This window comes from Aspergillus vadensis, assembly GCF_003184925.1.
Source record: "Aspergillus vadensis CBS 113365 unplaced genomic scaffold BO88scaffold_3, whole genome shotgun sequence".
Taxonomy (NCBI): Eukaryota; Fungi; Ascomycota; class Eurotiomycetes; order Eurotiales; family Aspergillaceae; genus Aspergillus; species Aspergillus vadensis.
The window spans coordinates 545,308-557,722 of NW_020292041.1; the positions used below are offsets into that span (position 1 = coordinate 545,308).

Sequence of the window (12,415 nt, forward strand, 5' to 3'; positions counted from 1 at the left end):
CATTACACTGATCATCTACCACCCCCCAACCTCCTAACAACCGCCCACCCAACAACACCAACCCCAACCGCCCCAATCACCCACCTCATCCACCCCCCACCCTCCCTCCTATCCTCTCCCTCTTCCCGAACCCGATGCACCAGTTTCCCTCCAACCCACACCATCCTCACATTCCGACTATCCCCATTCCACACCCACTTATGAACCTTCTCCTCCCACTCCTGCCCCTCATCAAACACATCCACCGCAGTCTCCACCCCACCCGTCTTCCCCCACCTCCCCGCAGGATTAAACTTCCCCAGCTTCACCATCTGCGCATCCCATACCATCCCCTGATCAAAACCGCCGATTTGGTCCGCCATGTCGACCACCGCTGCGCCTCCGCGTGTGGCGAGGTAGAGTGCTTCTTCAATGGAGAGGACCTCTCTCGGTACTCCGTTATTATCCTTATTTCGTCCTTCAGAAGTTCCAGACATATGAGGAAGTAATCTCGATACTAAGCACGCCTGGCGAACTGTTTCCAGTATGCTGGGACTGTATCCACCGCTTACGTCTGTCCCTAGTCCCACCGTGATGCCGGAGTCGATGGCCTTGCGGACTTCGCAGATTCCCGAGCCGAGGGCGGAGTTGGACGCCGGGCAGTGGGAGAGCTTCGCCTTGTTATCAGCGATCATGGTGCGCTCGTCATCAGAGAGATGTACACAGTGCGCGAGGATCGTCCGTGGAGTCAGCAATTTGAAGTAGTTATACACGGAGGTGTAATCCCTTGCTTCTGGATAGAGATCGTGCACGAGTTTCAACTCATCCAGGTTCTCAGCCAGATGCGTTTGGATGTGTAGCGGGGGCGAGTAGCTCGCCGCGAGCTTGGATAACTTCCCCAGCGAGCGCGGGGTACATGAGGGGGCGAAGCGCGGGGTCACGATGGGTTTGATGAGGGCGCCCTCAGGGTCAATGGTGTGAATGTGGTCGATACTGGCTTGGGTCTTGTCGATGGCGATGTCGGGGGACTCGTCGCGAAGGTACTCGGGGCATTGCTCGGGACGGTCCATGCAGACGCGGCCGATGAGGGCGCGTTGGCCGCGGGCGAGGCAGAGGGAGGCGAGGAGGTTGGTGGCGGGGACGTGGATGGTAGCGAAGTAGGAGGCGCAGGTGGTGCCATTTGCGAGGGTGCGAGCGATGACTTGGTTGTAGACGCGGTAGGCGTTGGGAGGAGGGATGGAGGGGAATTTGGTGCTGCCGAAGGAGGATTCGATGGGGAAGGTGTAGTTTAGGAGCCAGTGGAGGAGGCCGGCGTCACCGAAGAGGCCGGCGTTGGGGTATTGGGGGGCGTGGATGTGTGTATCTATGATTACCATCTGTTAGCATTGTTGGCAGCTTGGTGTATGCAAGGGAGTTGGGATGTGTAGGGTAGTGGCCTACCAATGAACCCAGGGAAGAAGAACTCATTCTCCTCTTCACGCGCAACCACCAATGTCACTTTCACCCCGTGCTTGCCTTTATGGCCATTCTTGTCGTCCACGACAGTCCACCCCTTGTGACGGAGGAATCTCTTCAAGTCCCTGTCATTGGCAATGGACCAGTCGAATCCCTCGATTGTGCCGTCGGCAGTAGACACCCAGAGCGCGCCGCGGGTGATGGCGAGCTTGTGGCCCTCGTCGGATTTGAAGCGGGGGAGTTGGATGAAGGTTCCCACGAAGAGGGTATATTCGGGGGACATATTTGCTGTTCTACTGCAGTAGATGCAGAGAAGAGTGTTGTATGTAAGTAGGTTCGTGGCTGACAGCTGCTAGCTAGGAGCTTGTGTGGGGAATGTGCCAATCTGCGTCGCGGGTAGTGGAAAGCTGACGCGGGGTGATGCAGGTGCTGCACGCACTTCAGCTCAAATAAGAGTGCTGAATTGGAACCAATCAGCTATGTGACGGCGATTTAGAAGTCCAGCGGTCCAAAACTCCGGAAGAGAAACTCGACGAAATGCAACAGCACAGCAGATGTCTTATAGTGAGGCCCGTCGCGTCCGGTTCCGGGGCTGCTCGGCCGGCTCCGATCCTGAAAACGGCTAGTGTGACGATAAGATACGGATTGCCTATCTGGGATGGATATCTAGTGTTTGGCTTGTTTGCAGTGAGATTGATTGATTAATTGATGGAACATTCATTTTTTATTAATATTTCTAAAACGCCATCCTTGTCTATCATGACAATGTTGAATCGCTGGTCATGCAAGTCGTATCAATATGCAATGCCCAATCCAGAATGTTGAAAATATGGTATCAAACGCAATCGTACACATGGGTATCATAGACTATCTACTCGCTATCCTCCACCGGTCCGCAGGTACAGAAGAGGTTCTGGTCACCGTAGGCTGCAACTTATTAGCAAAGATCTTCAGGAAAACAGTGGGATAGGTACTTACCATCATCTACACGCGTCACCGAAGGCCAGAACTTCTTCTCCACCAAGTACGGCAACGGGTACGCCGCCGTCTCGCGGGTGTACGGCCGGTTCCACTCGCTGGACAACAGGTCACGCTGGGTGTGCGGTGCCATCTTCAGCACGTTGCCCTCCTGGGGCTGGGCGCCGCTCTCAACGGCGGCGATCTCCTCCCGGATGGAGATGAGGGCATCGCAGAACCGGTCAAGCTCCGCCTTGTTCTCCGACTCGGTGGGCTCGATCATCAGCGTGTTGGCCACGGGCCACGACATGGTCGGGGCGTGGAAGCCGTAGTCCTGCAGACGCTTGGCGATATCGATAGCCTCGACACCACAGGTGTCCTTGAACTTGCGCACATCGAGGATGAACTCGTGGGCACAGCGGCCGTTCTCGTTGGTGTATAGGATAGGGTAGTGGTCCTTGAGACGGGCCAAGATGTAGTTGGCGTTCAGTAGCGTGATCTTTGTTGCGTGTGTAAGACCCTTAGATCCCATCATGTTGATGTAGTTGAAGGTGATGGGCAGGATGCTAGCGCTACCCCAGGGAGCAGCGCTAATCGGGGGCGAGGACGACTCGCTCCGCTTGGACTGAAGGTACTCGCTGCCCGGGTGAGAGGGAAGGTAGGGCCGCAGGTGCTCGGCCACACCAATGGGACCGACACCAGGACCACCGCCACCGTGGGGGATACAGAAGGTCTTGTGCAGGTTCAAGTGGCACACATCGGCACCAATCTCACCGGGAGAGCACAGACCGATCTGGGCGTTCATGTTGGCACCGTCCATGTAGACCTGGCCGCCATGCTGGTGGACAATCTCACAGGCCTGCTTGATGCCGGGCTCATACACACCAAAGGTGCTGGGGTAGGTGATCATCACGGCAGCCAGCTCGTCCTTGTGCTTCTCACACTTGGCCTTCAAGTCTTCCAGGTCCAGGTTGCCGGTCTTGGTGTCGCACTTGATCGTCACCACGCGCATACCAGCCATGGCAGCACTGGCAGGGTTGGTACCGTGAGCCGAGACGGGGATCAAGCAAATGTTGCGCTTGTCGCCTTCGTGGGCCTCCTGGTACTTCTTGATAACACGCAGACCAGCGAACTCACCCTGCGCACCAGAGTTGGGCTGCACGGTAACTTCGGCCATGCCGGTGATGTCTGCGAGCTGCTGCTCGAGGTCATCGATCATCTGGGTGTATCCCTTGGCCACATCAGCCGGCAGGAACGGGTGCATCTGAGAGAACTCAGGCCACGAGACTGGGATCATCTCCGTGGTTGCGTTGAGCTTCATGGTGCAGGATCCAAGAGGGATCATGGAGTGGGCCAGGGACAGATCCTTGGACTCGAGGTGACGGATATAACGCAGCATTTCCGTTTCGGAGTGGTGGGTGTTGAACACGGGGTGGGTCAGGTAGGCAGAGGTACGCTCCAGGCTGGCGGGAACAGGAGCAACAGCCAGATCCTCTTCCAAGCCAACCTCGGCCTTGGAGGCGTGGGCGGCAAACACCTTGAGGATAGACTTCACCTCCTCACGGCCGACAGTTTCGTCCAGAGAGATTCCGACCTTGGTGTCGCTCAGGCGGCGGAGGAACATGGACTGCTCACGAGCAGCCGCAATGATGGCATCAGTTTCTTGGGCACCGGACAGCTCGACAACAACCGTGTCGAAGAGAGCGCCACCATCAGCGCTGTTCGACTTGATCGGAACATTGTAACCCAAGCCGGCGAGCTTCGCCTGCAGTGTAGTGGTCATCGACATGATGCGCTGGGCGATAGCCTTCAAGCCAGCAGGTCCGTGGTAGACAGCATACATGGCGGTCATGTTGGCGAGGAGGGCCTGGGCTGTGCAAATGTTGCTAGTGGCCTTCTCACGGCGGATGTGCTGCTCACGGGTCTGCAGGGCCAATCTCAGGGCACGGTTGCCCAGACGGTCCTTGGAGACACCCACAACACGGCCGGGAACCTTACGCTTGTACTTGTCCGCGCAGGCAAAGAAGGCGGCGTGAGGACCACCGTATCCCATGGGGACACCGAGTCTCTGGGCGCTTCCAAACGCAATGTCGGCACCGAACTCGCCAGGTGCCTTGAGCAGAGTCAAAGCCAGAAGGTCGGTAGCAACACTGAAGGTACCGCCGCTGCCGTGGATCGTGTCACTCAGAGACTGGAAGTCGTAGATACCACCCTCGGTGTCGGGGTACTGAGCCAAAACACCAATCAATTTGTCACCCTGCTCCTTGACCAGCTTAAAGTCATCCGCCAGAATGTCGCCGACCACCAGGTTGATACCGAAGCCCTCTGCGCGGGAGCGCATTACCGCAATGGTCTGAGGGTGGCAGAGGTGAGACACCACGTAGGCCTTGCCGGCCTTCTTCTGCTTCGACATGGGCAGGGTGGCCAAGGACATGGTCATGGCCTCAGCGGCCGCAGTACCTTCATCCAAAACCGAGGCATTGGCGAAGGGCAGACCGGTGAGATCGGCAGTCAGCGTCTGGAAGTTCAGAAGGGACTCCAGACGACCCTGACTGATCTCCGGCTGGTAGGGAGTGTAGCTGGTGTACCACGCCGGGTTCTCCAGGACGTTACGGAGCACGACCGGGGGCACAATGGTCGGGTAGTAGCCCGTTCCGAGGTATGTCTTGCCCGAAACATCAATTTGCTTGCGGTAGGTATCCAACAGCTTCAGCATATCCGTCTCTCCCAGACCACCGTGCACGCTGCTGTGGGGAAGATTGGCGGTGGAGTGCGGAGCAGACACCTTCAGGTCCTTCTTGGACAGAATGTCCGCCGGCAGCACTTGCTTGACGAACTCATCGAGCGACGCTACCGGAGGATCCAGGGTGGCAAGCATCTCCTTGGCAGCATCGGGGTTGGGGCCAATATGACGTCTGGGGAAGGTATCGAGGGGTTGGAAAAGATCCGGGGGATGAGGCACGCCATGATCCGCGACGGAGCTGGTGTAGACGGGCCGTCGTGCAGAGGGCGACTGCTGTGTGGTGGTGTGAAGGGAACGAATCAAGGGAGAAGCTCTCCGCACCGCAATTGGCGAGGGAGCAGCGCGCAAACGAGAGCGCAGCGCCAGCTGGCGAGTGCCACGCAGAGCGCACAAAGAGGCAGCCATACCTACAATTGAGCTAGTCCAGCGATTTCAGAAATGGCGGACGGTAGGTAGGTGAGTGGGTAGGAGGGGAGTCTAGGGAAGGGGAGGTATAGACCCGGTTGCGCGAGACTTCAGCACATGAGATTGCGCAACACAGTTGAATAGAAGGAGGTAAGGGAGATGAGGAGAAGAGAGGAGAGAAGATGAAATTAATCGCGACGATGAGTGATAAAAAGAAAAGAATAGACTGGAGGGGAGCAGATAGCAAGAATAATTAATCCTCCTCGACCGCGGGCGCCACGGATACTCGCGTCGGGAAACTGCCTGTCCGGCCGATAACGCTGTCCCCGGACCAATTAGAAGACGAGATACAGCTCCGGTCCCTCGCGATGGAGCCCCGCCATTTGCGATAAGCCCGCGATAAGATTCACTTTCCCGCGGGAAATGCTTGCCTGCATTTATCTGTTTGATCAATTCTTGCAATGTTTCTTTCGTTATATTTGATGCTTACAGATAATCTGTGGCGGACTAAATATATCTCACTGAGCAGATGCCCCACTGCTAATTTTCTCACCAATTGATCTATACAAAATGTTGAATGGAGGAAAAGAACAGCCTCCCTCCACAATGGAAGCTCCTCCGATAGCGTTCCCCGGTGATGCAATAATGACTTTCCCCGTGGAGCTGGGCCCGTCGGTAAGAGTCCCCCTTGCGAGCTGTGCGCTGCAGCAGTTGCAATATGAACTTTTTATTCCAGTCTCTGACTTACATTACTGTGTATGTACAACTGGTCTCAGCTGTTCATTGGTGCCCCAAAAACTTACTCATCTGATAATTATGGGCATTGCACATCCTTGCTTACACAATGCAGTAATTATGCAAGAATATGGATAGTAGGGTGCAGCTCCCGATCTAGAACACGAACACCCCGGCTGCTTTCCCGACGGGCAATTCCATTGCGCTCCACATCATTGGCTATCTCCAGTATTTGACGGCACAAACATTAACGGAATACACAGTAGTAATTTCATAACCCATCCGACAGAGATACCAGCCCAAATCCACACAATATCAAATCAAATATAAAAACCCTACTTTTCCTTCCTAGATAGTATACCGGAAATCGGCGGACCCCTCGATAACACGCTCTCCCCGATCGGCTTGCTTATTCGCATATCGGAACCACACACTCAAAGCAGCCACGGTGATCATCGTAACAAGGTTGCACCTGTATCACACTTAGCTTGGTGCACCCAACAAACGCACCCAAAAATCATATTAAAAATAATAAGAGAGGAAAAAACTCACGCAATAGTTGTCCATATTCCCGGTCTATATTCTGGCGCATCTTTCGACTGAAACACCAAACTACTGAGGATGCCACCAATGGCTCCAACTCCAATTAGCGTGGCGCTGCAAAACGCGCGCGTCCACTGACCCCGGATATTGTTGGCTTGATAGGCCATGACAGCGGGGATATTAGAATTCGCCCCCGCAACCACCAGGAATACTCCCACGTATCGCGCTGCATTGCCTTTAGCAAATCCCATCAGCGGAAGGCCGATGATGCCGACTACGGCGTTGAAGGCTACTATTGGTCCCCGTATACGATACCGATCGCTTACCCAGGCTGTTGTATACATCACGATGCCCGCGAAGCCGTAGGGAGGTGCGACCAGACACTGTGCGGCACCGGTACTGAAGCCCATTCCGTCTTGGAGGATGATGGGGAGAAAGTACGCGATGGCGTATGCCCCGGTTGTGCTGCATCTGCCTGTTGTCAGATCTTGATAGGATTAGTGGTGTAAAGAGAACTAACAGGCAAATCAATGCGAAACCCCAGATTTTCAGATCAAGAGCAGGGCTAAAGAATCGCTTGAAGGTAAATGGCTCCCCATTACCATCGGCACGGTCTCGGTTGATGCGTCGGACGATGAATGCACTTTCCCTCTCATTTAGGAACTTCCAGGACTTGTGTACCTTTTCGGGAAAGTCAACCATGAAGACAAAGGTCAACAGTCCAATAACACCCGTAATCTAGGCTTCATTAACACAATGTCTCCTGGTTCGGATCAAAAACATACCACACCCTCCATTATAAATATCCATCTCCACCCCGAGATGCCCTGAATGCCTCCCATTTGCATCAAACCAAAGGCAAGTACCCCGGCTAGTGCTGAGGCTACACAGCCGATAAGGTAAAAGACCGAGTATCGCTTTTGGATGTCATCTGTGTTGTCAGTCAGAAAACATGGGTGTTGGTCTGCGTAACTTACATCGGACATACCAACTCGAGAGGAGGTAAACGCAGCCAGGAAAGTAACCTGAAAGAAGACAAGTAAGTCAGTTTCACATGGCAAGGAATTGTGTCACACCAAGTCACACTTACCTGCTTCCAACGCACCAAGGAGTACACGGATTGCGACCATTTGCTTCCAATACTTGACGAATCCCATTCCCTGAAGCAGCCATCATCAGACCTTAACACCAGGAACAATTGAGGGAATGGAGTCAACGTACTACGAGAATTGCTCCCCACGATATGACCAGCGTTCCCAGAAACAACGTCGGGCCCACCTTCCTGATGATGACCGTCATCGGAGGTTGAAAGACCACATAGGGTATGAAGAAAACGAGAATCACGACAGACTAGACCTCGTCAGAATAAGCATCCCCAAATGACAGTGTAGAACACACATAACGAGTCCCAACTCCAAGCTGCAAATCCTTCGTCATGCTAATTTTAAGTCAACAATCGATCCAACACAGCATAATCTATCCATCAACCACTCAATAGACTTACCCAGCAACTGCAGCCATACTAAGATTCGTCCTATCCATAAGCGAAATGCAATACGCCAACCCAGCCATAGTCACCAGTCGACGATCAACCCGATGAATGATCTTGCGCTGCTCCGCAGGCGTAAACTCCTCATCATAGTCCACATCATTAATACCAGACTTATCGATATCCTCGATCCGCTCGACACTGGGAGGTTTCTCAATATCAGTAGATGACATGGTGGCTCACATAAGCTATAACAAATCGAGTCTGAAAGATATCAGATAAAATTGAACTAAAGGGAAACCGAAGCAGGCTGCAACCATATATCAATAAAAACCCTCCCAACAACGCAACACGAATCGCCGCGCTTGACCCCCGCGATGCGCGGCAAGCCACATTTCTCACACACCAGCTCAGCTGATAGCATGCGGCATTTGCTCAGTAGTTACCGAACATTAGGAATACGAGTCTAGATTGGGCCAACATCGACGCAATGATGTATAGCACCACGCGTTCTCCACATTTTCCCCAGGTTTACGGATTGTAAGGCCGATGCGGGGAGCTGCGATGATCGAATGCGGGGGAGATAATTATCAGCCACTAGTTAAGGCTGCGAGTTAATTGGAGGAACCATCGCCAGGTATATATCTAGCGAACCTATCGAGAAGGTCAATCGGGTTGTTGTTCTGGTCGGGCCGATATAGGGCCGCTTTTAGCTCTTAGGGGTTCCCATCCGTAATCGCTGATGTCTACATAAGGAGAAGGCAAGCCTTGAAAGGATTTATCGAAAAGACTGAATGGGCAATTGAGTCAACTACCGATATACAGAGAGCATTTCTAGTGATTGAACATCCCACGATGAAACAGAAATTAGTACGGCCCTCTCGATAGAATATTGTGGCCCGAATGGCAAAATTATATCTTGTGCGTACGGAACGGAGATAGAGTTCGAGAAAAGCCCTCTAACAACGATACGAGCTAGGCAGCATTTCTATCCATTTCAACCGACCAGCCCTACGGTATGTTCCCTGCATTCCTGGAAGCATATGTCCCAGACCTGCTCGGAACGTCTCTGGGTGAATAAGCGCAAACCTAAATATCCCCGCCACTTGGCCGAGTTTCTTTGTTCTCTGTTTCCTAGCATTCCATTCCCGAACTTTGCCATATTCGTGTATTGGCTTCCACCTCGCGATGGCATTCGATGATATGCTCGGCCCGGTTACGCAACTCTCCGGGCCGAGCTCAAGTTTGACCTAGTATCTGGTTCCCAGCGGCCCGAATATAGAACTCCCTACTTCGTGCACTTCTGGCACCAGGCCCATTTCGAATACGTAGATCTCGTATGGCGTCCACCGACCCATAAATCAGAGCGCGATTGTCACCCCAGGAGGACGATCATGATTCATACCGTGCTTGATTCAGAGAAAAAAGGCCCAATCCCAGAAACTTGAGAAAGCAAGCCCTAAACTTGACCAGCCAGTGGAAGTGGAAAAGTCAACTGCTCAGGTGGAGTTCGTTTACATCGAAGATTTCGGAGACCAACAAGCTCAGGGTCATAGAGTCGATGACATATCAGATAACTCGGCTAGAAATATCCTAGTAGAGGGAAACTGGATATGGTTGCTCGCATTTTAGGATCAGTGTGCAGCAGCAGTAAAATGAGCATCTCTTTTTCTGCCAACGCGGTACTCATCTTTATCAGGCCGTGAAATACCCGCTTTCCAACAGCAACCTTGAGCTTTCCCTCCGTCAGCCCACCATAAATCGGGGTTAGTAGTATAGTATTATGCTGGGTTAATTGTAGTGGTCAGAGCGTCGAAGTAAAATATTCAATTCCTATGAGTAGACACATACTATCTCCAATATCCTACCCAATCTGGGACCCCAACTTATTGATCTCTTTTTGCCATAATCGGCTGCATTAGAAAATCATCATACACAAGCTCTTCTGCTGTCGGGCGTTCTTCCGGAAGCCATCGAAATATCCTGCGCAAGAAGTTTAGAAAAAGAACTTTGTCCTCCCCAGAAAAATGCAGCTCTCTGAGCCCAAAAGTCTGTTCTAGTATACATAAAGAGCCTTTCCAATTGCCTAAGACCACTATTAGCAAGCACATCGATAGTAGTTAATCAATACCAAGAGACATACCTTCTGCATCCCAGAATCTTTCGCATCGCTTACTCCTGATTAGGAATTCTGGGGGCGGAGGGCCCATTAGAGATACCATCTCAGCCAGATGCTGCTCATCGCTGAGAGTTCCGTTTTCTTTGGCAAAGAAAAGATGATGACCCTCTGCAAGATCCCAAACCTTTTCTATACATTAGCTAGGCCTGCTTACTCGGATTGTCTCAGTGTCATATATAGCACATACCATGTTGCCAATTGACCAGATATCAACTTTATAATCCCATCCCATACCTAGAATGACTTCTGGCGCGCGATAAATTCCTGGCATGACATCACCATAGTACTTTTCTTTACCGAATTTAGCTTCACCTAGATCGGAGACCACAGGAAGACCTGAACATAAAGGCATGGGGCGGGAGTAGTAAATACTCCGGTCGCTCAGGACCTTTCTGGCAATCGGCCGTTTTAATTCATCTTCCTCCATCTTGGTTAATATAGAGCTATCTTGCACTCCTTGAAGTATATTGTTCGGTGAAATATCTTCAATCATCAGCTCACATTGTCTATAGTTATCATCCTGTCCGCTTATTATTGTAGCCTTACCGGTATGGACAGCACCGCTTTCATGCATAGAAGATAATGCTATTAATATAAGCTGCATACTTCTTTGGATGAGGTCCTTCGAGAACCTTTGATCGGGGAGCAAATCTTGAAAATCAGTGAAACTCATACCAAGAGGCTGGTATATCAGGCAGACAAATAAGCTCCCTTCTGGTCCAACAACATCAAAGGAGTCAAGGACCAAGCGGAGCATCTTATTTCTGGTCTCACTGACGGAATTCTCCAAATGTTCTGAGATAGCGATTTCTCGATCAGAGCTTACACCCTTTGCACATAGTTTGAGGGTATAGTAGTGCCCCTCCCTATAAGCAATTAGAAACATGATCATGCACCCATTTTAAGAAAACGTTACTGAAGGTCCCGGCAAAGCCAAACAGTAGAAGAAGTGCCATATCCTAGCTTTGAAACCACTTGGTATCTAGAACCAAAAACTTCGCCAATGGAAACAGGATAGTAATTCTCCGGCTTATAAGATGGTAAAGTCTCTTCCTCAATTCTATCCTGGGGATCCAAGGTTACATAGCCCGAAGTAGGGAACTGTCGTGGAAGAAGCCCTTGTGAAGTCACTGTTCTCATGAGAGAAAAAGGGAAACGAGGGTTACAAGCTTGTGACGCATGACTTAAACATGGCAATAAATTCCTGAGATTACAACGCAATTTCAACCTAATTGAGGAGTTGAGGTTCATGATTGCAGAAAGAGATGGGTTGTCTCTCTCTTGACATTGAAAACAGGGGGCGGCGACTGCTGCAGCATTCCGTCTTTGTTTGCTCCCGATCCAGCATCAGCAGCAGCAGGGCGGTAAGCATGTTTACTTATGCAAGGCATCCGGAAAAGCTACTATCGATAGTCATTTCGTTTCTATAGTTATTGCTGCTCCCGAGGTATCCTTACTCTTCCCAAATTTCAATAACCTAAAATTTCCCTTAGTATCCGAAGTGCAACACGAACAATGAATATATCTTATTCACATTTTCACCCGATGGTTCATTTTATATATGCAAAATTAATCTCAGGTCAAACAGTAGACAGCCTAGACACGAAACATATATATTTCTCAGCCCGCTTGAGTAATAGCTTTGATGAGTTGTTAAACTTCAACTTTCTTTCTACTAGCATTGGGCTGCCCAACAACGTTGACCTTTCTTAATTATTCACCACTAACACGACTAGAATGAGTCAGCCCAGGAGATTCGTAACCACATTCTGCACCAAATCCGAGGCATCCTTTCCGAGGTTCTTCTGGAGGTGGATTATAACTAATCGACTTCAAGAACATGCGCATAATGATATATTGGAACACATGTCTTTCCGTCGAGTGGCTGATTAGACGCGGTATATCGTGGTTGGTCTAGAGGTTAGTGCTT

The 12,415-nt window shown here is 51.3% G+C and overlaps 4 protein-coding genes across 4 annotated transcripts; all 4 read right to left on the reverse strand.

The window, feature by feature from the left end:
- Positions 1-11: 11 nt before the first annotated feature.
- BO88DRAFT_381398 (chlorohydrolase family protein) lies at positions 12-1,940 on the reverse strand (the record flags this gene model as incomplete). Its single annotated transcript, XM_025704579.1, has 2 exons — positions 1,420-1,940; positions 12-1,342 (listed from the first exon to the last, which is right to left on the reverse strand). The coding sequence occupies exons 1-2, from the start codon at positions 1,715-1,717 to the stop codon at positions 12-14; spliced, it is 1,629 nt and encodes a 542-aa protein (XP_025566433.1). The 5' UTR covers positions 1,718-1,940.
- Positions 1,941-2,017: 77 nt separating this feature from the next.
- BO88DRAFT_401780 (glycine decarboxylase subunit P) lies at positions 2,018-5,759 on the reverse strand. Its single transcript, XM_025705924.1, has 2 exons — positions 2,413-5,759; positions 2,018-2,361 (listed from the first exon to the last, which is right to left on the reverse strand). Exons 1-2 carry the CDS (start codon positions 5,537-5,539, stop codon positions 2,306-2,308), a joined length of 3,183 nt encoding a protein of 1,060 aa, XP_025566434.1. The 5' UTR covers positions 5,540-5,759; the 3' UTR covers positions 2,018-2,305.
- Positions 5,760-6,622: 863 nt separating this feature from the next.
- BO88DRAFT_485012 (putative phthalate transporter) lies at positions 6,623-8,539 on the reverse strand (the record flags this gene model as incomplete). Its single annotated transcript, XM_025712315.1, has 9 exons — positions 6,623-6,746; positions 6,827-7,288; positions 7,338-7,555; positions 7,603-7,748; positions 7,795-7,842; positions 7,908-7,977; positions 8,039-8,167; positions 8,216-8,255; positions 8,322-8,539. The coding sequence occupies 9 exons, from the start codon at positions 8,537-8,539 to the stop codon at positions 6,623-6,625; spliced, it is 1,455 nt and encodes a 484-aa protein (XP_025566435.1).
- A 1,653-nt stretch (positions 8,540-10,192) lies between these two features.
- BO88DRAFT_422415 (kinase-like protein) lies at positions 10,193-11,736 on the reverse strand (the record flags this gene model as incomplete). Its single annotated transcript, XM_025708573.1, has 5 exons — positions 10,193-10,392; positions 10,483-10,609; positions 10,673-11,351; positions 11,402-11,668; positions 11,714-11,736. The coding sequence occupies 5 exons, from the start codon at positions 11,734-11,736 to the stop codon at positions 10,193-10,195; spliced, it is 1,296 nt and encodes a 431-aa protein (XP_025566436.1).
- Between the last annotated feature and the right edge of the window lie 679 nt (positions 11,737-12,415).

Coding starts and splice junctions, on each gene's coding strand:
- BO88DRAFT_401780 (XM_025705924.1), bottom strand. CDS start 5,539: ATGGCTGCCTCTTTGTGCGCTCTGCGTGGCACTCGCCAGCTGGCGCTG. Junction 2,362..2,412: donor GGTGACGCGTGTAGATGATG/GTAAGTACCTAT, acceptor AATAAGTTGCAG/CCTACGGTGACCAGAACCTC.